Source organism: Engystomops pustulosus, chromosome 2 (assembly GCF_040894005.1).
Source record: "Engystomops pustulosus chromosome 2, aEngPut4.maternal, whole genome shotgun sequence".
NCBI lineage: Eukaryota > Metazoa > Chordata > Amphibia > Anura > Leptodactylidae > Engystomops > Engystomops pustulosus.
The window spans coordinates 30,020,580-30,043,458 of NC_092412.1; the positions used below are offsets into that span (position 1 = coordinate 30,020,580).

The 22,879-nt window shown below is 43.7% G+C and overlaps 1 protein-coding gene across 8 annotated transcripts in view; it reads left to right on the forward strand.

Moving 5' to 3' along the window:
- Positions 1 to 22,879, forward strand: part of AMOTL1 (angiomotin like 1) — an 84,632-nt gene that overhangs the window by 55,544 nt on the left and 6,209 nt on the right. For 7 of the 8 annotated variants that reach the window (XM_072134150.1, XM_072134146.1, XM_072134149.1 and 4 more), the window contains 7 exons: positions 1,080 to 1,229; positions 2,438 to 3,332; positions 6,537 to 6,834; positions 14,088 to 14,232; positions 15,026 to 15,115; positions 19,809 to 19,954; positions 22,280 to 22,429. In XM_072134150.1, the coding sequence (XP_071990251.1) occupies positions 1,080 to 1,229; positions 2,438 to 3,332; positions 6,537 to 6,834; positions 14,088 to 14,232; positions 15,026 to 15,115; positions 19,809 to 19,954; positions 22,280 to 22,429 (1,874 nt within the window). The remainder of the gene's footprint in view (positions 1 to 1,079; positions 1,230 to 2,437; positions 3,333 to 6,536; positions 6,835 to 14,087; positions 14,233 to 15,025; positions 15,116 to 19,808; positions 19,955 to 22,279; positions 22,430 to 22,879) is intronic. The other variant, XM_072134148.1, reaches the window with a different exon arrangement.

Consider the following 22,879-nt stretch of genomic DNA (forward strand, 5'->3'; position numbering starts at 1 on the left):
GACCTTATTTTACCAAGCTGGTAAGTTTGGATAGGTCACTTGTTCAACAGAAGTTTGTGGTTAGAATTTGGGTTTTTTTGCGATAGACTTCTTCTTGGGTAACGCCAACTTCTCAAGCTATGTGCCAGCACAGTTTTATTGCCATCTTCTGCCTGCAATAGTGAGATGTAAATGGTTTCTACTGGTGCAAAGGAGAGAGGCTCATGCTACCACCAGTTGTCTTACAGCCAAACAAGGTATTATGGCCCGGGGGTCATGGGATGATCTCTCCGACACAGAGAAGTCCATCCTCAATGGTGAAAGATTGGGAGGGCAGAGAGGTTGGTCCAATTTCTCCAAAATCACCGTGGGTCATAGAGATTGAACCTCCGGCTATCGTACACTCTTACCCTATCCATTATTTTTTTGCGTTTGAAAAGATTCCATTGTCTATACCGATATGTCTATAGGCCCCATTCTCCAACATATGCCAAAGTATCTTTTTTGGAATATACTGTGCCCATATTTATTAGCATACAACGCAGAGGGCCACAGTGGGCAAACCTTTACCATATGGCACCTTTGCAGATATAGACATCATGGCTCTCTTCTCTCTACATATATCACCAATGTAGTCAAAAAGCACAATGTGAACAGAGCCCATAAGCCTCAGATAGAAACTACTCGTACATCTCCTCTTATCAGCTTGGCAGTCAGGACCATGCAGCGGAGTATTAATCCTCTCTAGAGGGATTTTCTTGCAAGAATCAAACATGAAGCCTTCTGTAAGCTACATCTGTATGAGAGAAGCCAAACACTATGCATCTTTTATAAGGCTTTGACTGAAACGGGAGGTACGCAGGATTTAAATTAGTAAAAAAAAAAAATATTAAAAACTCATGAGCGAAAGCCAAACTTTTTAAAGGTCATGTCTACTTAATAGACTGTGTGAAGGCAACCTGGGGCTCTAAAAATGTGGAGGAAGAAGTTCTATTAGAAGGAGTGAGAAACTTGGAAATTCTGGTCATACATTTTTAATAGAAATTATCGGAATTTGGTTTAGTTGACAGCTGTCCCTCATCACCATTGTTTTGTTTCAGGTGCCTCCACAGCCTACTACAATTTCTGTGTTCCCATACCTTGTGATGAAGCCGGCTGTGTCTATCAGGACTGTCCTCTGTACGTAACCAGCAATGATCAGTCATCAGTAGCCGCGGAGTCACCAGGACCCCCAAAAGAACAGGCTGGTGGTAAGTGATTCTTTATACTGTATTTGCAACCAGCTGTTACTTGGTTGTATCAATTGGGCAAACTGCACATCCCCTTTAAGAGCAGATACACCAGGATGTAACTTGGTATGTGGTCCTTGGCTTGTGATCCTCCATCTTGTATCTTGCTCTGTCCTGTAATACCCAGCTATTGTTGTGAATGGACACTGTGTAATACTTCTTATTCCCTGAGGGGGCACTGTAGGGAATTAGCTACCTTACTACCAAGGTTCCACATATTACACCATATGTGATCAGCAAGTTGTCAAGGGACTCTTCTTTTGGGGCAATCTAAGTTGACAGATGATTGCTACCGACGCCAAATGATTTATACATAAATATCAGCGTTATTTCTTAAAGTTGAATTAAAGAGAATCCTGAAAATCCTTCTAAGGGCAGGGGTGGCCAAAAACAAACAAAGTTTAAAGGGGTTGGCCGAGACTGTAAAAAAAAAACCTTGGTGGGAGGTGGCTGCCTAAAAAAATAAACATTTACTTACCTCCCGGCGCCCACCAGGCGACTTGCGCTGCCATCTCTCTGGTCTATGCTCCTGTTTGTTTACACGCGCTGCACTCAGCTTCCGGCCGAGGTGGACAGCCACCCGTCCATATAAGCGCTGTCTCCGACAACCCCTTTAACAATCCCACTCCGGTTCCAGCATTGCGGCAGTCTTCCAGGGTTCGAAATTGAAGTCAGACTTCTCAGTGGCGTCCTTGGTCCATTGGGCATCACTTGCTCTTACATCACAAAAGAAGACCAGTGGTCCAAGGAGGTCACTGATTGGCTGAACTGGGTCCCATTCTGGCTGAAATCTGGCCATAGCTGAAACCTAGAGCCAAAGCAGGGTAAGTGCATTTCCCTTTTTTGGCCACCACTTGAACAGTCCTCAAGGTTTAGTTCAGTACTCCTGGAAAACTCCTTTCCACGGGATAGGGAATAACTTGCTAATCAGTGGGGTCTCAGTGATGATACCCCCACAGAACACCAAAACAAGGTGTCAGTCGGACCCCTTGTCGCTCCGTCAGAATATTGGAGCAGACGGCCGCACATGACCATTCTGCTCCATTAAGCTGATGATGGAAACTTGGATGCATATGTGAGAAGACCCTCCTTAAATTTCTACGCTACACAAAGTTAAGCCTGCAATTTAATACATTTTACTGATATTTCGCTCTTTTTTTTTTTTTAAGAAGAACAAAGGTCCAACTTCATACCTCAAGATTTTCACAGGATACCGGAGGTGGAAATGCGAGGTTCTGAAGATGTTTCAACAGGAACCGTACTTCAGCGACTGATCCAAGAGCAGCTGAGATATGGCAATCCCAATGAGAATATGAACCTTCTGGCTATCCAACAAGCCACCGGAAGTGCAGGACCAAGCAATATCCCCTCTAATCCTGTTTCGTCTACTGAAAACCTTACTCAAGAAGACCCACAAATGGTCGGCCAGTCGGCGAGGCAAGAACCACAGGGCCAAGAACATCAGGTGGACAACACTGTGATGGAGAAGACCCTGAGGACATCTCAGCCACAACAAAATAACGAGGAGTTGCCAACCTACGAGGAAGCCAAGGCTCAGTCCCAATTATTTAGAGCTCAACCACCTGGACCAATGGGTCCTGGTTTTTATGTTGCAGGCATAGTGGCCAATCATAAATCAAAAACTGAAGGAAGGCCGACTGTCAGCCGGGCCAACAGCGGACAAGCTCACCAAGATGAGGCACTGAAGGAACTCAAGCAAGGTCATGTTCGCTCTATGAGCGAGAGGATAATGTTGTCTCTTGAGCGGAATGGAGTTAAACAGCATTCCTCAGGTAGCATTAAAGGACTGAAAAATGGGGCTCCATCTCCGGCTCCAAGCTTAGGGAAAGGGGGGGAGCAAAGAGGACCCCCACCGGACTACCCTCACAAGGTCAAACAGGCTCCAACTCCTGTGAACAAGATGCAGGAACAAGGACACTTTTACAATGATCAACAACACCTGATGGTACATGAAATGATAAAACCCTACCCCTCCTCCCAACCGACCCGAAATGAGGTGTCTGTCCTCCGGTACCAGCCTCCACCAGAATATAATATCACCAGGTAACACACCATTTTGTTTCTACTGTAACTCAGTAAATGTGTTTTGCATTTTACATTACTTAAAATACTTATGGAAACTTCTTCGTTGTTAGATGTGATAGAGCTGAGTGTGTCCTGGTGAAATACCATCTTTGGTTTTACAGGTAGACCTCTTACATCATCTCGTATTCAGACCGATGTCTCCATGGGAACAGACTACGAATGAACCCTGTGTAGTCTGATTCTGAGTCGTGTATTACTCAAGAAGAGCAAAAAGGAGAGCAAAGAAGTAACACGTGACTGCAGGCTCTGACTACAAATGTTTTGTTTGTAGTCTGTAACCATAGAAACACAAATCTACACAGGAGCTATAGTTAGAGCTAAAATTTTATTGATACATTTTAGTTCCAAATAATTAGCATCAGAATTTTTCATGTTTTCATTTGATGACGCTGCCTCTTTCTCTGTCATCATTCATCGCCACACACTAGTTCTCCGACATGACAACTTTCTCATAAAGGTCCAGCACATAACTGGCCCAGAACGTCATAAAATATTTAATCACACATCCAACAGGGAGCAGCCAAGACGTGGGAGCTCCACCACTGGGATTATTAATGGAGACACTCTGGAAAGGAAAAAAAAAACACTAGTTTCATACAGAATTTGTAGAACAGATAGGACACAATGGGGCACATTTACTTACCCGGTCCTGCACGTTCCCCGATCCGGAGTGTCCAACGAGAATGAACTTTGCTGCAATTCACGTAGATTGTGCGCCCGATTTTCTGCATGTGTTGCTTTCCCGAACAGGTCCGCCGGAGTTAACCTTCTTCTTTCTGGTGTATGCAAGTGCGTGATCTTGCGACACAAATTTAACCGGTTCGCGACCGCCCGCCGTGTATTCACGGCGGCGGTCGCGTCGCGCTGCATGGAGAGGGCTCACGGGCTGAGCCCTCTCCATAGCCGGTAAGTCTTTGCTGCATATTGCAGCAAAGGCTTACCGGTAACATCCGCGATCGGTGCTAGCACCGATCGCGGGTGTTTTTGCAGCGTGGGCTGCCGGCAAAGCTGCCGGCAGCCTCAAACACATAGCGGCGCATGGGCGCCGCCATCTTACCTGGGATCGCCGCTCCCCGTGACGTCATCGGGGGGCGGCGATCCGTCTCCATGGTAGCCTCGGGTCTTCCGAAGACCCGAGGCTATTTCGTTTTAACCCCTTCATTACAATGTGCTGATAGCACATTGTAATGAATGAGGAAGAAAATCCCCATATACTGCCATACTGTAGTATGGCAGTATATGATAGGATCAATCAGACAACCTAGGGTTAAAGTACCCTAGGGAGTCTGAAAAATAGTATAAATAAAAATAAAAAAAAGTTAAAAAAAAAAAAATTATAATAAAAAAACCTAAAATTTCAAATCACCCCCCTTTCCCTAGAACTGACATAAATATAAATAAACAGTAAAAATCATAAACACATTAGGTATCAACGCGTCCGAAAATGCCCGATCTATCAAAATATGATAACGGTTTTTCAATGCGTTTAACCCCGTAACGGAAAATAGCGCCCAAAGTCGAAAATGGCACTTTTTTGCCATTTTGAAAAATCTAAAAAAATCTATAAAAAGTGATCAAAAGGTCGTACAGTCCTAAAAATGATATCATTGAAAATATTATCAAATTTCGCAAAAAATGACACCACGCACAGCTCCGTACACCAAAGTATAAAAAAGTTATTAGCGCCAGAAGTTGGCAAAATCAAAAAAATTATTTTTGTACAGGAGGTTTTAATTTTTGTAAATGTATGAAAACATTATAAAACCTATACAAATTTGGTATCCCCTTAATCGTACCGACCCAAAGAATAAAGTAGACATGTCATTTGGGGCGCTCAGTGAAAGACGTAATATCCAAGCCCACAAGAAAATGGCGCAAATGCGTTTTTTCACCATTTTCATTGCATTTGGAATTTTTTTCCCGCTTCCGAGTACACGGCATGGAATATTTAATACCATCATTATGAAGTGCAATTTGTTACGCAGAAAACAAGCCGTCACACAGCTCTTTACGTGTAAAAATAAAAAAGTTATAGATTTTTGAAGGTGGGGAGTGAAAAATGGACATGAAAAAACAGGAAAGGGCCCGGTCCTTAACCGGTTAAAGTTAAATCCTGCGGTTTGTCTGAATCAGTCTTATCGTCCGATGGCCCGGCCACCGATTTGTGTCGCATGAAAGCTGGCGCGATTGCAATCGCGTGCAACACAATGCGCTTTTAAATCCCTGCCCTGGCGGCGCGATCCACGAAAAGTCTGAAAACCCAAGGAAATGCGGCCATGAGACCCTTAGTAAATAAGCCCCAATGTACAATCTGCTCAGCTCCTCCTGCTCTATAACATACTTCCTGCAGATAGGACACTATGTACAATATGCTCAGCTCCTCCTGCTCCATAACATGCTGCCTGCAGATAGGACACTATGTACAATCTGCTCAGCTCCTCCTGCTCTATAACATACTTCCTGCAGATAGGACATTATATACAATCTGCTCAGCTCCTCCTGCTCTATAACATGCTGCCTGCAGATAGGACACTTTGCACAATCTGCTCAGCTCCTCCTGCTCCATAACATACTGCCTGCAGAATAGGACATTATGTACAATCTGCTCAGCTCCTCCTGCTCTATAACATGCTGCCTGCAGATAGGACACTTTGCACAATCTGCTCAGCTCCTCCTGCTCCATAACATACTGCCTGCAGATAGGACACTTTGCACAATCTGCTCAGCTCCTCCTGCTCCATACCATGCTGCCTGCAGATAGGACACTATGTACATCTGCTCAGCTCCTCCTGCTCCATAACATGCTGCCTGCAGATAGGACACTATGTACATGTACAATCTGCTCAGCTCCTCCTGATTTATATTATGCTGCCATTTTCTTACATTTTTACGTGGAATCCTTCATTCCAGAACTATTTTAATTATGAATGGGAAAGTAAAATAGTATAAGATTCCCGGGTTCCTAATTCTGGATATTCCTGATGTATTTAAAAGCAGTGAAAAATCAGAGGAGAGTTATTTGCCATGACAGATTGGCGCTCCGCGTCAGTGTGCCATGTGACCAATTAAAACAACTGTAAAAATCTGTTCTTTTCAGCGCTGTCTATATATACTTTGCCGTCGCTCGCAGAGTAATAATACTTTCACTGCTTTCATTCGCAGCCGGCCGCAGCCTCCGATCCCGTTCACCTCCGTCCCGATGCAGCCACACAGTCCCATGTCATCTCAAGTGTCCTCGATCAGCAGCTCCCTGCACTCCACCTCCCTCCCCATGTTTCCAATGACTATGGCTTCCCACCCCACCCCGTCGCCATCTCCATCTCCGAGCCAGCAACTTCCACCCGAAGCCTTTGCCATTGTAGAACGGGCTCACCATATGGTGGAGATGTTAACCAAGGAGAACGGCACTTTAAGGCAGCACCTAGAAAGCTGCTATGAGAAAGCGGACAAACTCCAAAAGGTAGGTTGTGTATGAGATGTAGGCTGGTACCCTTCCTTTATTGAGTAGTTAATAGAGGAGGACCATGTTTTGGTCACCAGATTTTACCCCATCAAACTACAAACCCCCTCAGATAGGGAATGAAATGTCCTTTCTATAATTCCATCTTTTATGTGAAATCTCCCCACCCCCCCAAAAAAATTATCCATAGTCGTGAGTAGAGAAGAGTCATATTTTCCCTGAGGTAGGTCAAGTTTAGAGGCTGCAGGAGGAGTGTCACTTAAGAGGCTTCTATCTTTGGTGATGATGCCATAGTAAAGATAAGAATCTAATCTTTCAGATTGCATCAGGCTTGTGGTTCTGTGATCTACAGAACCCGGAGATGCTGGCAGATAAAGACATAGGGGAGATTTGTCATACTCTTGTGCGCAGGGGCACCTACATGGCGTGGAGATTATGTCAAGAGGAAAAAATTACTATTTGCAAGTAATTCCAATTATTTCAGGACTTCTATGCCAGTTTTCTGGCTTAGAAACACTGATAAATGTCCACCATAGATGGAAATGTGAGCTTCTGTTAAAAATCACTGTTTCTATAGCTCACAAAACCCCAAGTCCTGAAAGTTTACATTCTTATCTTTACTATCACACCAGAACTATGGGTGAGATTTCACATTAATGACGCGATTCTAGAAAGGACAATTCATTTCCAGAAACCTTATAATGAAGCCTATTTTCTGACAACCCCTCCCCCCCCCCCCCAATTGTGCCACATAGCCACTGCACATATGGGAAGTATAGTATAAGGTTGCGGTTATAATAATGAATGATGCTGCTCTGCTTCGCCCTAAATCAAGGCCTTTGGGGCCTCAGATGGTGGTAGTAGTTGTAGTTAAAATGGTATAGGGTATAAAGACAATATTGTATGTAGTTACTAGCACAAATAAAGAACAAATTGAAAATTATACATATTCATCAGAAGTATAGATAATAAAAAAAGTCCTCATAAAAAAATAAGATTATATATATATATATATATATATATCAATATAATATTTGTGTGTGTGTGTGTATATATATATACATATACACACACAATGTACTTCGATGACGGCCACATGTTTGCTGTCATTTGTACGGCTAGTACACAGACTCCATATACGTTCCTGTGCATGGGGTCTAACAGTAATGGAAGCTCCCAGCATTTACTTTTCTAAATGCAGATTTTGGAGAATAAGTTTCTATGAGGATGTAACTCCTTCTGGTTGTCACCCGGCTCTCCCTGATGATAAATCGGCTTAATCATACATTTCCCTAGTGAATTACCACTAACATTTATCAAATCCCGTCTGTCTGTGGGAAAATTCTTCCAGAAGTGTTGAAATCTCTGGACGCTGTTTACAGCTTGGAGGACGCCTCCAAACAAAGTTTATTTTTGTGTAGAATTTACATTGCCCTATAAACATAGTGAAGTGATTACCGCAGAGCGCGGCACATGTGGGCCCGGCCTGTAGTTGGCAGTGTCTCAATTTTTGCTTTTTGAACTGGGATCATCAAAATCCTAAATAAAATAATAAGATAATTAAACCAAAAACCGCAGACAGGAGAATTGGAAACGCTTGGCAGAGGAGCTTCAATCACGTCTGTGTATCGTAGCGTGGAGAGACTCCCCCTGGATAGAGAATATAAATTCAGGGACTGCAGAGCAATGAAAATTGTGTTGGCATGAACTGGATTTCCCTTAGCTGTAACCACCAGGGATATCTGCAGCAGAAAATCCTTGCTGAATATAGATATCTGCAATTTCAGGGGATTCTGTGAGGATCTATGTGTAAAATCTTACCCAAAATCTGTAATCGTCAACATTTTCATTAGTAAAATTGAACTTTTTTGAATTGAAGTTTTTGGACCTGCTGTGACCAATGTCAAAGTCGTCCTGCGGTGTTCACTCATGAACCCCTACATGGGCATCAGGACTTCACTACAGAATAATAACTAGGTCACTACCCCAGAACGCAAAAGGGTTAAGAGACTCTGGTGCGTGGCATGGGAAGGGGCAAGTAGGGGTTTAGTCAGAAAATGAGGTCAGGGTGGGCAGAACCCAGTTGTAAACATTATTAAAGGGGTCATCCAGGGGCTTACATTTTTTTTTTTTTACTATGGGCCGCAGGTTGTGTAAAAATAATAAAGAACTTAAAGGGGTTGGCCGCTTTTCTTCATGTTCTTTGTAATGAGTGGGGGAAGGAAATTGGGTAACTTACAAATATACATCTATGTATAAGTTCTGCACCACTGTCTTGAAGCCTCCGGTAACGTGAAGCCTCCGGTCTTTTACCTCATCAGCCAGACAGTCCTGTCCATAAAATTGCCACAGAGGTCCATGAGCAATCGCCCTGCATAGATTTTATATTCATGAATAACATCATAAGATCCCTGGCAGGGCGATTGCTCACAGACAAATTGAGATTACATGACCCTACATCTGCGGCCATTTTATGGTCAGGAATGTCTGGCTGATGAGGTAAAAGACAGGAGGCTTCACATAAAGAGGTGCAGAACTTTTAATAAATATAAGGTAAATTAATTATAGGTAAATTACCTAATATCCTTCCCACCTCCCCATTTACACACACATTACAAAAAACATGAGGTAAAAGTGTGGCCTGGCCCTGCGCCTCCTGTCACCACCAGCTGTTGTTGTTATGCAGCGGCCTAATGGTGAAGTTGCATCGCAATCAAAGCTAGTGGTGTCGGGAGGAGCCGCACTGGATCAGAAGTAAGGACTGAGGTAAGTAAGGTTCTTTATTATTTTTTATATCATTTGGGGCCAAAAAAATTAAAAAATGATGTACTGTGGTTGTTAGGCAGTGTATACCTAGCAACCAGACTGACTGAAATATCTCCGCCTGTTTACCTCAGGATAAATTTACATGTTGCATTCACATATAGGCGCACACGTCTTTCTTCACAACATTGTTTTTTCCCTCAGATCATATAATAAAAGAGGTGAAAAAGTCATAATTTACATTTACTTGTAGTGATTTGTATGACACCAGTCTAAATTTCATTGACTTAAAACTGGCATCTGTAGAGGAGCAATGATTGTTGTGTATGAGCCAGACCTAAAAAACAAACACTTCTCACAACAGCACTAAGTTTTTTTGGTTTATTTCCTTTCTCCGAATACCATCGTGTGAAGTTTCACACTTACAGTGAGCTGTTATAATGTGAACATATGCGATGGGATTTACTCAGAGGGTCTTTTTGTTCACCATCGAAGATAAGTTGGGCATAGTTACCTTGGGTGCTGTCAAAATGGTAGACATTAATCTTGATGGGTTCATCCTTCTTTCTGTTAGTTCTAACTAAACATGGGATTATAAATCATACACTGTAACCTGGTAATATACATTAACCAATAAATACCCCAAACCACCAAGAGTGAGCGGGTAAAATAACTTGGTTGCAGCGTTTATTTATTACCTCAAAAAAATAGAACTTTGTAAAAACTAAGACTAAGGCCTCATTCACACTGCCGAATGGAGGACGTATGTACGGCCATATGCGTCCCCCATTGACGGCAATGGGCGCACGGCACCCTACGGGAGCGGTACGGTGCGGCACTGTACCGCTCAGTACCTCGTGAAAAAATAGGACATATCCTATTTTTTCACGCCATACGGCGCCGTGCACCATATGTTCCTATGGAGAGGGGAGGGGGTGAGCAGCGCTCTCCCCCATCCTTTTCTCCTCGCACGCCGCTATGTGCCCGCCGTGCTATGCTACGGCAGGCAACGGTAGTGTGAATCCAGCCTAAGATTCACTATAACTCAAGTATAATAAAATTACAGCTCCAGTGAACAATACTTGAGTAGCAACAAGTTTAGGCGGGAAAATTTTTCCCGCCTAAACTATACTTGAGGTAAAATCAAAGGATGACTATAAACCCATGAATATCCCTCCTAAGGGTCTGGGCTCCATACATTACGTCTATCCATTAGGTTCTATGGACAAAACTTTTGAAAAATGTGTCCTCCTGTAAAAGGTCCTAACTTGAAGATGTTGAACCCCCAATGCAGAATCTATACGTGGGTCTCGTATTAGTCACATGTCCATTCTGGGCCCTCAGGACTTTGAAGAAACTATTGCTCCTGCGTCTTATATAATGACTCCTGATCCTGTGACCAGATTTTTTTTAATGATCTGTACAGCGCTGCAGAATATGATGGCGCTATATTAATAAAGCTTTATTATGATTCTACTTATTGTTTGGGAATGGCAGTGCACAATTTTTGGGGAATGTTCTCTTATATGTTCTGGCCGAATTTCCTAAGTGTGGTTAATGATCACGCTGGCCAAGTTTACAGTGTGGGGGCGGAGGTAGAGTGTAGGCCCCGGGATCCATCAATGAACAGAGGGAGTTTAAAAGGAAATTGCCGAGCTCGAGAGAAACATGACCATGTTCTTGCCGTGTCCGACCTCCCCTCACATGCGGCTGCAGACAAAAGCTACACTCAGAGATATTCTGGATGCGCTCACGTGCGGGGCTGTTTATAACCCAGACATGAAAGGCCGGCTCTGTGCTGGATCACGGTGATGTTATGGGGGCCGCTGTATTTACCTTTTGCAGGATTGAGGAAACCACAGGAATTCTACAAAAGCAAATCTTATTATATCCGGTTACCTTGGTTACTAAGACTTAACCGTTTCGCTACCAGCGTAAAGTTTAGTGGTGGTGGTGGTGGTATCAATCACCCAGACTCCAAAAAGTTGTGATGACTTCAATTAGGTATTTTGGCTGTTTTTGTAGCTTAATTGAAACATTTTATAATTTGGTACATTTGCCCTGGCTCAAATAAAACTGGGCACCAAATATTTCTTTCTAAAATAGGGATTATTTGTCCACAGTACTTTCTTATACTGGCTCAACAAAAATTTGACAAAATCTGTACCAAAAAATCCACTTCCGACACAGCGTTATTTGGAATTACGCTGCAGTTTTTGAATCCAAGCTAGAAGTTTGTCCTTCAGGTATTAGAGGTGTCGGTCCTTTCTTTATATTTCCCATTCTTTCTCATTCCTAATCTGGTTTTGTTTTATTAAAAATGCACCAAAAACTTCTTATCGAAACCACTCTTTAATAAGAAAAAAAAAAGTTCACATTTATTTATTAAAGTTAGAGATATTTGGTGGGTGGACCCAGCGATTCTGAGCAATTGGTGAACATTTGTGTCTGTTGTATTGACTCAACGGACAAATAGTTCTCTATGGACTCACACGTACGGTTCTGGTTTCCACAATTCCGTGTTTGAGAAGTGTGCCTGAGTTGGAAAATTTTGGAGAAGGTCCTATTCCTGCAGAAGTTTGTGCCTCAGGTTGTCCCTTGTAGTGAAGGTGGACTTCATACATATCAAGACAACGGCCCACAGGCCCAAGAACAGTAAAGGTTTGTGGGCTTTGACCCTATAAATTATATTAGACTGTCATGACTCCAGTAATAGTGCTATGATGCTTCCTTAAATTACACCACTGTGCCCTTCTAATCCCTTCAGAAGGACCTGAAAACCCCCCCAAAAGGTGGCCAGAATGCCCCCTAAATAAAGTCCCAATGGCAAAACCAGTGTACCCTTGTAAACGTCTTAATGACCTTGCACATGACCCTATAAATCGTACCATAGTCCTCTCATTACAAACATGGGCGATCGGTCACATGTACTTTTAGTGTTTTTCAACAAACGTTCTTACATTTTTTTGTACTACTGTTTAAAGATCCGGCATCTTTCTTAGTTTATGTTCAGTATAGTAAGGGGTTAACACGTTTCCTCGGAAAGCCGCTCTCCTATAGATCTCTCTATCCTCCCGTTGTGTATATGATTGCGGTGCTGTCACTTCATGGCCAGGACTCTGCTCTCCGCTGTGTATTTTACCGATCTCATCTGTCCCTGTAATGTACGGCGTACTCCCACAGAGTGGTAAAATGTGAGGATTCTGGATATCCGGAGGGCTGCCATTGTAAATCTACAGCGGGACTATCCTCACTGCCTATTATTACAGATGAACCTATGTGAAGTTTTAGCGCAGTGTAATAAGTATGTGGATGGTGATTTGGAGTAGCATAATACGTAGTACACACCAACGTCCAATACTGATTTTTAGAAATTAATACACTTTGCAACGCTCAATACCCCTATGAGAACTATGAATAACCAGGGCACGGTGGAGACAGGAGGTGTTGTCACAGGGGTGCGGATTCGTTCTGTATAATTATTTTCACGATTCTAATTTAAAGCAATCTATCAACAGTTGTAACTGTACAAAGATAAAGCCAGTGTCAGATCTGTGCGATCATACCTTTGTGTGTGTGTCGTTAGTAGCAGCAGGGCTGTGAAATATGCGTTTATATTTCAGGATTGTAATATCTCCAAGTGCACTGGGGTTGCTGCTAACAATTTAAACATAGGATTGATTACACATCTATCTAGGAACAGCACCTAACTCAGCAGAGAACTAAGACTAAGAGTGCCGTAGTGTGTGGTCACGTCACCAGTGGACTTGGAGAAGCTATAATCCTGAAATATCAATTCATTTTTCACAGTCCTATCATTACACAGATCTCCAGGGACAATAACTATAGCACTATAGAGAACTAACAGGGCACTCAGAGAAGTTATATCCCTGATATATGAATCCATGTTTCACAGTCCTGCTGCTACTAACAACATAGATCTTTTGGGATTGCTATCTAGCACTCTTTGCAGTTTTGCATTATCAAAATTTTAAACTAATGCCGTTTGTATAGTGTACCTCTACTTTAAGAAAAGTTTTGCCCAAAATGTGCGATGGACATCTATTGTCAAAAATTTGACAAATATTCTAAAATGTTCCCTATTGTTTTGTCCCTATTACTCATGTCTCCATAGAAACAGACTACAAGTAAATTCTGTGTAGTCAGATCCTGCTATTATATTGGCTTCTTATTCACATACATTTGGATGGAGGAAGATATCACTGAACAATCAAACTACGCAGGATCTGTGCACATAGGTCTGCGTGTGATGAATGTGGGCAGAGCAGGCCGAAGGCAGAGGAAACCTTTACCCTTAAAATGTTTCTCACAGAGCGATTTCTCTTCTATCTTGGCCTCCGCTGAACGTTAATTACTAGAGCGGCTGCCAGCGCAGTTCATTTTATAGCGTAATCTCATCACCTCACGGACTTCTTCATTTCCTCACCGGTTATTAATGTATTCCCATTTTTTTTCCCCCCTCCTCCCAGTTCGAAACTGAAATCCAGAAGATTTCGGAAGCTTACGAGAGCCTGGTGAAGTCATCGACGAAGAGGGAGGCGTTAGATAAGGCCATGAAGAATAAGCTGGAGGGCGAGATCCGGAGGCTGCACGACTTCAACCTGGATCTGAGAGGTGATCGCATCACACTGGCGCCATTAGCGGATATTCATAGGAGGAGGTTTATCAGGACTTGTAGTCCATTTTTTTGGGTGTACAAGCCCTGAAATAATTGCATTTACTAGCAGTAGCACTACCAGTCATTGCAATTCTTTTCGCCTCTCTGTGGGGCAAGAAGGGGGGCACGGCCAGAGGCGGAGTGGTCCAGCTTGTTGTGTTGCTGCCCCGGGCCTATGCACTTGCTATAGCCTGCTGTATTTCACGACTGAAAATTTGGTTACATGCAGGTCATGCAGAACTTGTAACCATAACCCATCAACCGACACTGTGCCCCTTTATGTTATAGATTGTTAGGAGTTAGACAGTGGTAGTGGTGGTCACTATATCCTAGTGATCTGAAGAATAGAAATTCGGTGTCTTCAATGGACCAAAAGATCTGCTGCGGAGAAGGGGGCTGAACAGAGATTTAGGGGTACGGTCAAGTAACCAGTAGGACACAATTCAGAATAAAAGTTGTTGCCTTATGTCACGGAATCCTGTCAATACATGGAATGTACATATGAAAAGTAAAGATCTCCTTAAATGAAGACACATAAATCTGCATTGGAGCTGTAGACACAAAACGGTTGCCATTTACATACATTGCAGCAAAAAAGTAAAAGTTTTGTCTACACCCTAATAGCTAAAGGGAAGCATATGTTCCATCCAGAATAACAAGCTTAGACTGGATAGGAGTTCCTCTCTGCCGGGTTAGGGAATCCTCTTTCCAGCCCCTAATCTTTCATTCTTGTTTCCTGTCTTTGTGCAGATCGGCTTGAAACGGCCAACAGGCAGCTGGCCAACCGCGAGTATAATGGACATGAGGACACATCGGAAGAGGGCCACTATGCCTCGAAAAGTGAGTGCTGTATTTTTAGATTTTCTGATAAGTCTCTGAATTGAAACTTTCTCCAAAAATCGCCGGCGAATACAGCGGAAGCTGCACAATGTGATGGAAACTGCAGGGATTGTTTCAGATGATTTATTATGTATTATAGCTCTGGCTCTGTAGGGTGTGTAACCAATTGGAACATAGCTATATAGGTGAGTTGGGGGCCATACTACAGATTTTCCATTGGAGAATTGGTGTAAAAACTTGACTGGAGTTGTAGTACATGGCTGTTGACTTCCATTAACTTAATGCCTAGACTGAACTTTGTTACTCATACCTAAAACTATTCTCATGTCCAAGTAACCAATAGTCACAGTGTCTGCCACACAGTGGCCAATAGTTACAGTGCCCCTAGTAGCCTATAGTCACAATAGTCTTTTATGTAGCCCCCTCCTCTAAGAACATGACCCAGAAAAGGGGTATTATAAGGAGTGGGCTACACAGAAGGAGGCATTATGTATGTCCCTACGATTTAAATCGCCATCCACCTTCTTCTTTTTGCTTGATATCATCACTATTTCTGCTCCGGGTGAGTGGGCAGAGGTGAGTATGGTAGGCTATATATTCATATCCACATAGGGGCAAGGAGAGGGACTGAATAACACAAGGAGGATTTGACCCACTGGCCTTGTGTTTGACACCTGTGTCTGAAACAATTTACATCACCGTTCCCACCAGGTCCAACTATGTGCATCCTTCAATAGGTCCTGCTCCACAGATTCGGGCTCAGTTGGAATTTTTTCTCTAGTCCCCACCATTTTCCAATTATCAAGGGAATCAATTTCAGCAGCTAAATGTGTGGTCCCTATGATGGGTTAAACAGTCTAGTACCACCTACCTGACAGTTATGAGCCTAATAAGCATATAAGCAATAATGATGGCTTTAATTACTCGGGAAGGCCAAAAATTTGACAGATAACATATTTTACAGCACCGCTTTGCAGGCCTAACTAAAACTACCTTTAAATTAAAGCTTGGACAAACATAGAACAAATGTTTTGAATAAATGCTGCCACCACTAGGTGGAGCTAAGAGGTGCACCTATACTGTTTTATTGATGAATTCAATATGTATTCACATATTACTCCCTCTAGTGGTGGCTGTTGGCAAATGAAATTTCAAACACCTTCATCTGTGTAATATTGTGCTATATTACATGTTTTACGTAAAACAAGCAGGGTTTTTTTTTTTACTTCAGTGTAAGAAAAAAGCTTCTCATAGAATCCATTTAGTTCACGCCATGTAACCGGAGTCTCCGCTAGTTCCCGGAGGCTTCTTATCTTCAAAAGCATTCCCCGCTAGGCACGTCGCGATTATCTGAAGCCTGAAATGGAGTTGACTATTAATCCTAAGTACTTATACAGAAATCCTCTGCACCTCTCGGAGCTGCCGTTCCCCATCATGGCACCGAGGCAGCGGTCTTCTAATATTTACCATTGAGAGTAGTTGCTACGCTTAATATTTCATAGTAACCGTATAGGGACACCAGGCAAAAGTGACAGCGGGAATCTGTAAAGATAAGTATATTACATACTGAAGATTTAATGTATCAGGTCCAAAAATCTAGTAAAATATCGTTTTTCTGGAACCCCCCCCCCCTCCTACAGATATAGCCGTGGCACCCCTTTTTTCACAATTTAAATAGTTTTCCTAATTCCTTCAGTAATGTGCATTGTACGGATTCTGGATCATGAATAGAACTACAGAGCTTCAGTGAGGACTGACAACTAAATAGAGCAGTAGGCGAGAATAAGTGGGCCTTTTACTCTGCATTTGATTGATAGCCCCAGTACCAACTGGACTATCACCTGAACTGGGGCTCTTAGTAGATGGTGTTGGTGCCAATGTACCTTAGTTCCTGGTAATTACATTTCTCCCCACAAATTTATTTAGAGAGCGATGATTAAATGTAGGTCACATGGTTATGGGAGGTGAAGTTGGACACGAGGGTCATGTGACGGCTCAGCTGAGGGCGGCAGTGCGTGAAATCATTAGAAGAACAGGCTCGCCGTTGTCTGTCTGTAGGAGGAAACTGCTCTGACTCATAAGAGATGAGAAAAATTCATTCTGTAATGATTTACATGGAGGGGAGAGGGAACCTCCTTACATGTCACTAAATATCAGGCTAGGAGTGCACAACGCTCCAGGGCCAATAACTCTCGGTGCCTAAAGGAAGATTACTCCTCAGATTAGACATTTGGCCAGCAGCCATATTAGTCATGACCTCTAGTAGTGGAAGGTCTAGCCCCTCCATGTACATGCACACCTGGTTTGGCCAAGTGTGCACGTTTTATGAACAGGTGAAAATCCATCCATTGACTGGAGGACCTTTCGACCTTAAGATAGTTATTGGCGTCATGTCCGAATGTCTCTCTAGCCAACCTCATCCTCCTTCCCACATGCTAGACCCTTATCATCCTCCGCGGCTAGACCCCCTCGGAATGCACATGTATTTTTCCCTTCATTTACATTCCGTCTGTAACGAGAATGAATGGGCCTGAAGAGGTTTTCATTATGGCCTTTATTAAGTTCTAGTCCCGTCACAATGGAGCCGCCTCCAGCGCAGTTAATTACTTCAGATTTCGCAGCGTTGACCCAACAGAATAGAGCGGGAAACAATAGGAAATGTCAGCACGTAATTAAACTTGACAAAACATGAGTTCAGGCAAAAGAAGCGGCTCCTCTAATGTTCAGCCAAAATACTTCAGCCTTGTTTGCTTCATTTGAATATTGGGATCAAAGGCCAATCTATTCCGCTGCCGGGATGTGCGCGCCGCCATGTGGTCATCATCTCACCTGCGGGAGATAGTCGGGGATGTCTCTTGTATGTCCCTACATAGAAGGGTCACACCTATGTTGTAGCACAGCAAAGACTGTGGGGCAGATTTACTTACCCGGTCAGTTCGCAATCCAGCGGCGCGTTCTCTGCGGTGGATTTGGGTCCGGCCGGGATTCACTAAGGTAGTTCCTCCGCCGTCCACCAGGTGGCGCTGCTGCACTGAAGTTCCCCGGAGGCGCGCTGGAATGCCCTGAAATTCACCGGCCTATACCTTGTGAAGGTAAGTGTAATTTTCGCGACACATTTTTTGTCTTAAATGCGGCGGTTTTTCCGAATCTGTCGGGTTTTCGTTCGGCCACGCCCCCCGATTTCCGTCGCGTGCATGCCAGCGCCGATGCGCCAAAATCCTGGGGCAATTCAGGTACAATCGGCGCAAATCGGAAATATTCGGGTAACACGTCGGGAAAACGCGAATCGGGCCCTTAGTAAATGACCCCCTGTATGTTTTCCCTACAACGCCTCCATGGGAGAAATAAAGCATTACACTATTGAAATCGCTGATCTGTTCACCTATGACATGGATCTGGTCCTGCAGTCGTAGATTCTTTGTGTTCTACAAAATAAATGAGGGAACTGAGTGGAGCATCCAATCTTCCGATCCTTTCAGTTTTTAGGCCTGCTCCCTTCGAGAAGTTCATTGGGGAAAGGTGTGTCCATGGGATCCACTTCAGACATTGGGGCACATTTACTTACCTGGTCCTCTCGCAATACCGCGGTGTGTTGTCTAACGAGGATTCAGGACTGGTGCGATTCACTAAGGTCGTGTGTCCAATTTCCTGCAGGTGTTGCTTCCGTGCCAAGGTCCCCTGAAGTTCACCTTCTTCTTCCTGGTGCATTACAGTGCGTGATCTTGCAACACATTTCGTTTTTTAAATTCTGCAGTTTTTCCGAATCCGTCGGGTTGTTTGATGGCCACGCCCCCCGATTTATGTCATGTGCAAGCCAGCGCCGAGGTGCCACAATCCGTTCGTGTGCGCCAAAAACCCGGGGCAATTCAGCGTAAAACGGAAATATTCAGGAAAACCCGACGGAATGGCGGTCCATGGATCCTTAGTAAATGTGCCCCATTGAGTTGCCTCCTTGGACTAGGGAAAAACAAAGGCAGAAGTTTCCTCAAAAACGTGAGTGAAGTCCTGTGGCCCAAGCAAGCCACCGTACCAGAGCAACGCATGAACTGGGAGTTTACATTGCAGTTAAAGTGGTTTTCTAGGAACCTCTAATGTACTTACCGTGCTCCAACACCCGATTCTCATATCATTCTGGTACTTTCTGTTTTTGGGCCTGTACACGGCTGGGGTCATGGGATTCACTACAGCCTCCGCGTGCCAGGGGGCCAAGCATAGTTTGCAACTGGGCGCAGACCCTAAAGTACTAGAGTAACATGGGAACCCGAGTAGGAAGCCAATATTTGATGTGATCCTGGCAAAAGATTTTGGATTTGGTACCCAGTGAGCTCTACGCTGTCACGTGGGGAGCCTTTCCATAATTGTCTCTTATTGGATTCTATTGCCACATAACATGGGCACCGCGCCCCTTGGCCAATTTGGGTCTTCACAGTTTCTCATGTGCTTAGCATTATGTGTCACCTGGTTACGAGTTTTCAACAAAACAGTCAGGAGCCACTTGGACGTCTGGTTATTACTGATGTTCACCAGACAACGGGCAGAAGAACACAGAGGCCCCTGTAGTCACCTACACATCTGCTGCTTCCCATGTCTTTATATTTTCCCCTTCGGCTGGTGCCAGAGGTAAGCTGGCATAAGGCCCAGATTCCATGAAGGATTCTGATAGAAACTGTTCTGTTATTCATCCATTCTCTAGACAAAGAACACTTGAAGGAGATGGAGGGGCTGCAGCGTGAACTGGCAGCTCTACGCACTACCAACGAGGAGCAGAGGAGGCATATTGAAATCCTAGACCAAGCTCTGAATAATACCCAAGCCAAAGTTGTCAAACTAGAAGAAGAGGTAAGGTCAAGGCAGACCCAAACCTATCCAGAGAACTTACATGTGCCATGTGTCCTCAAGACACAAAATGTCTGAGTGGGTTTCAGGGATGAATTGAGTTGTATAAAAAGTGTGGGAAATTTTTTAATGGTTTGACATTTACTGCCTAGATAAGGTACCAGAAACAAGCTTTTCGGGAAGGTAGGATGGTCCATTTTGCCAGCTTTCAGTTCTGTAGGTTGAGACCTTCAGAGGACCTTCAAAGGACCTGGTGTGTCCAGGGTCGGAATGATCCAAAGGTTCCAGAGATCTTCTCTAATACCTTCAGGAGGTCCTGCAATAGGCATCCTAATTTGAGGTCACAGATGGTGGGCCTCTACAATCATCTGGCAGGTGCAAGAAACCCCCAGTCTATATTATAATCCGCTATAGAATTAGGACCTACTGTGGCAACATTAGCATTAAAAAAAATTTACAGAACCACCTTAAAGCAGTGTAGCAATTTTTTTTTTTTTTTTTTTAAATCCATAATTAGGCCTATAGAATCATTAAAGGACACCTGTCATCAGGTCTCTGCCAGTAGTCCTGTCACCTCTTCCTGTTGGAGCAGCTCACAAGGATCCATCCCAGCCTTTAGCTAGTTATTTCATACATTAATCATTGTAAAATCATCTATTCTTTATCATATAAATGAGGCTGATCACATGGTCAGAGGCAGTGATGTCACCCCTGTTACCCCTCCCCTCTCCTCCCCCTGCTCATGTCTGTGTGTAATGTATAGTAAAGCATGGCTAGTGTGAGTGCTGCATCTGCTGACATGCTGCATCCTCCTAATACACAGAGACATCAGCTACACATGAACCTGACATGTTCTGCTGTAACATGGCTGCAGCCTGGAGCTGTTGTATCTCTCCTATACACACACACATGCACACACAGGCTGCAGGGGGCGTGGCCACCAGCACCAGGAAGCACATCATTATACAGCCTCACACCATTATACAGGCTGTCAGTCATGCACTGGGGGTGTGGCTGTGCCTCCCACTCATGAATAGAGTGGACAGCTTGAATATGCTAATGCTTCATTGGACATTTCACAGGTCATTTGCATACAGCTTTAGGACCTCATTGCTTAGGTTTACAGGCATGTAGAGGGACAATGAAGGGATAGAGGCAATGCTCTCTAATGGCAGTTTATGAAAATATATTTAGTTTAGGAGGGTTATTTTGCATGACGGGTTCTCTTTAACATCTAAATTAAAAATTTTGTTTTGCATATATATTTTTTGCTTCCGTTGTGGGGGTAAGTCACTCGCCTTTAGTTACTGAAGAAAATTGGTTTAAAGAAAAAAATCAATAGAACAATAGGGGTAGAAAAAAAGTCACGTTGACAACTGCTAAAAGCATTGATTTTTTTCAACCTTGTGTAAGTGTCTTCCATTAGGTGAAGAGGCGGGTGGCGGTGCTCCCTGACGGTGCTCGGCTCCCACCCGTGTCACCTATTATTAGATGCACATTAGCAGTCTCAGTTCACTGCTTTGCTATATGCACAGAAACCAAAAATAAGACTCTGACATATGCAGAACCCCAATGCCCCCTGTTAACCTTAATATATGGTCTATTGGTTTCTGTTATGATGCCTCTCAATTTATTACATTTTTCAGAAGCAAAGTATGCAGCAATGGACTTACATTCCAGATTTGTAGAAGTACAAGTGAATTGATGTGTCCTCACACTGCTGTGCACTTAGCTCTCTGCATTGTCTTGCTACATAGCCCCTCCCAAGTTCTTTGAGCTGTAGCAGGCTTATGATTGCGTGCTATAGAAGTCACTTACAGTAAAGGAGAGGGGGCTATGTAGCAGCTACATGAAGACAGTGAAAAGCACAGCAGTGTGAGTATGCTTCAAGGCACTTAGAGAAGCTAAAATCCTGCATCTGAGTAATAAAATGACAAATATCTAGACAAAAACCAATAGCCCCAATGCAATATTTCATTTATATTCCAGGATTGTAGATTCTCAAAGCACGTTGGAGACTTGTCCTCACACTGCTGTGCCATCAGCTCTCTGCATTGTCTTGCTACATAGCCCCTGCTGTGTTTTTAGCTCCCAGCATTTAGATGTGTAGACAGTTGGCTTCTATAGTATACAACAAGAAGGCTGCTACAGCTGCGGACAGATGGGGCTCAATACAGAGAACTAAGAGCACAGCAGTGTGAAGACCTTCTACAGACATTTTTCGACAACTACCATTTGGCTCTTCCAATAGGGGGGGTCCACATGCCACCTACACATGTACTGTATATGCAGAATAGAACATCTATAAAGTTTTCTGATCTCTCTTAGCTCCGTAAGAAGCAGGTCTACGTGGAGGAGGTGGAGAAGCTACAGCAGGCCCTGACGCAGCTTCAGGCGGCAGGAGAGAAGAGAGAACAGCTGGAGCGGCGGCTGCGGACCCGACTAGAGAGAGAGCTGGAGTGTCTGAGGATGCAGCAGGTAACCGCAGTCTTGGAGTAGTGTCACCTCTGGGTGACATTGCAGCAGAACGCCAGATTATCTCCGAATGACAAAACAGCTTGTATCCAGCAATTGTGAAGAAAGCTCCATATAAATGAGTATGCAAAACACCCGCCGGTGCATGAAGGAAAGTGTTAACCCTTGGCGCTGAGCTCAGCTTGCTTTTGTTGAAAAATCCTTGTAAAGGAAATCTACCATCAAAATCCATCATGATAAACCAGGGACACTCACTCATAGATCCAGGCACCGTGCCTGTGGTTATCTTCTTATATTTATTATCCTTGGCCATCTTCCTTCTAAAATCAACTTTTAGAATTATGCTAATTAGTTCAGGGAGCTCTCAGAGCCCCTCAGTGGCGTAGCTTCACAGGCTGTTACAATGAGCTGAACATGTCTCACAGAACCCCCTACACCTCCCTCTGACTGTGT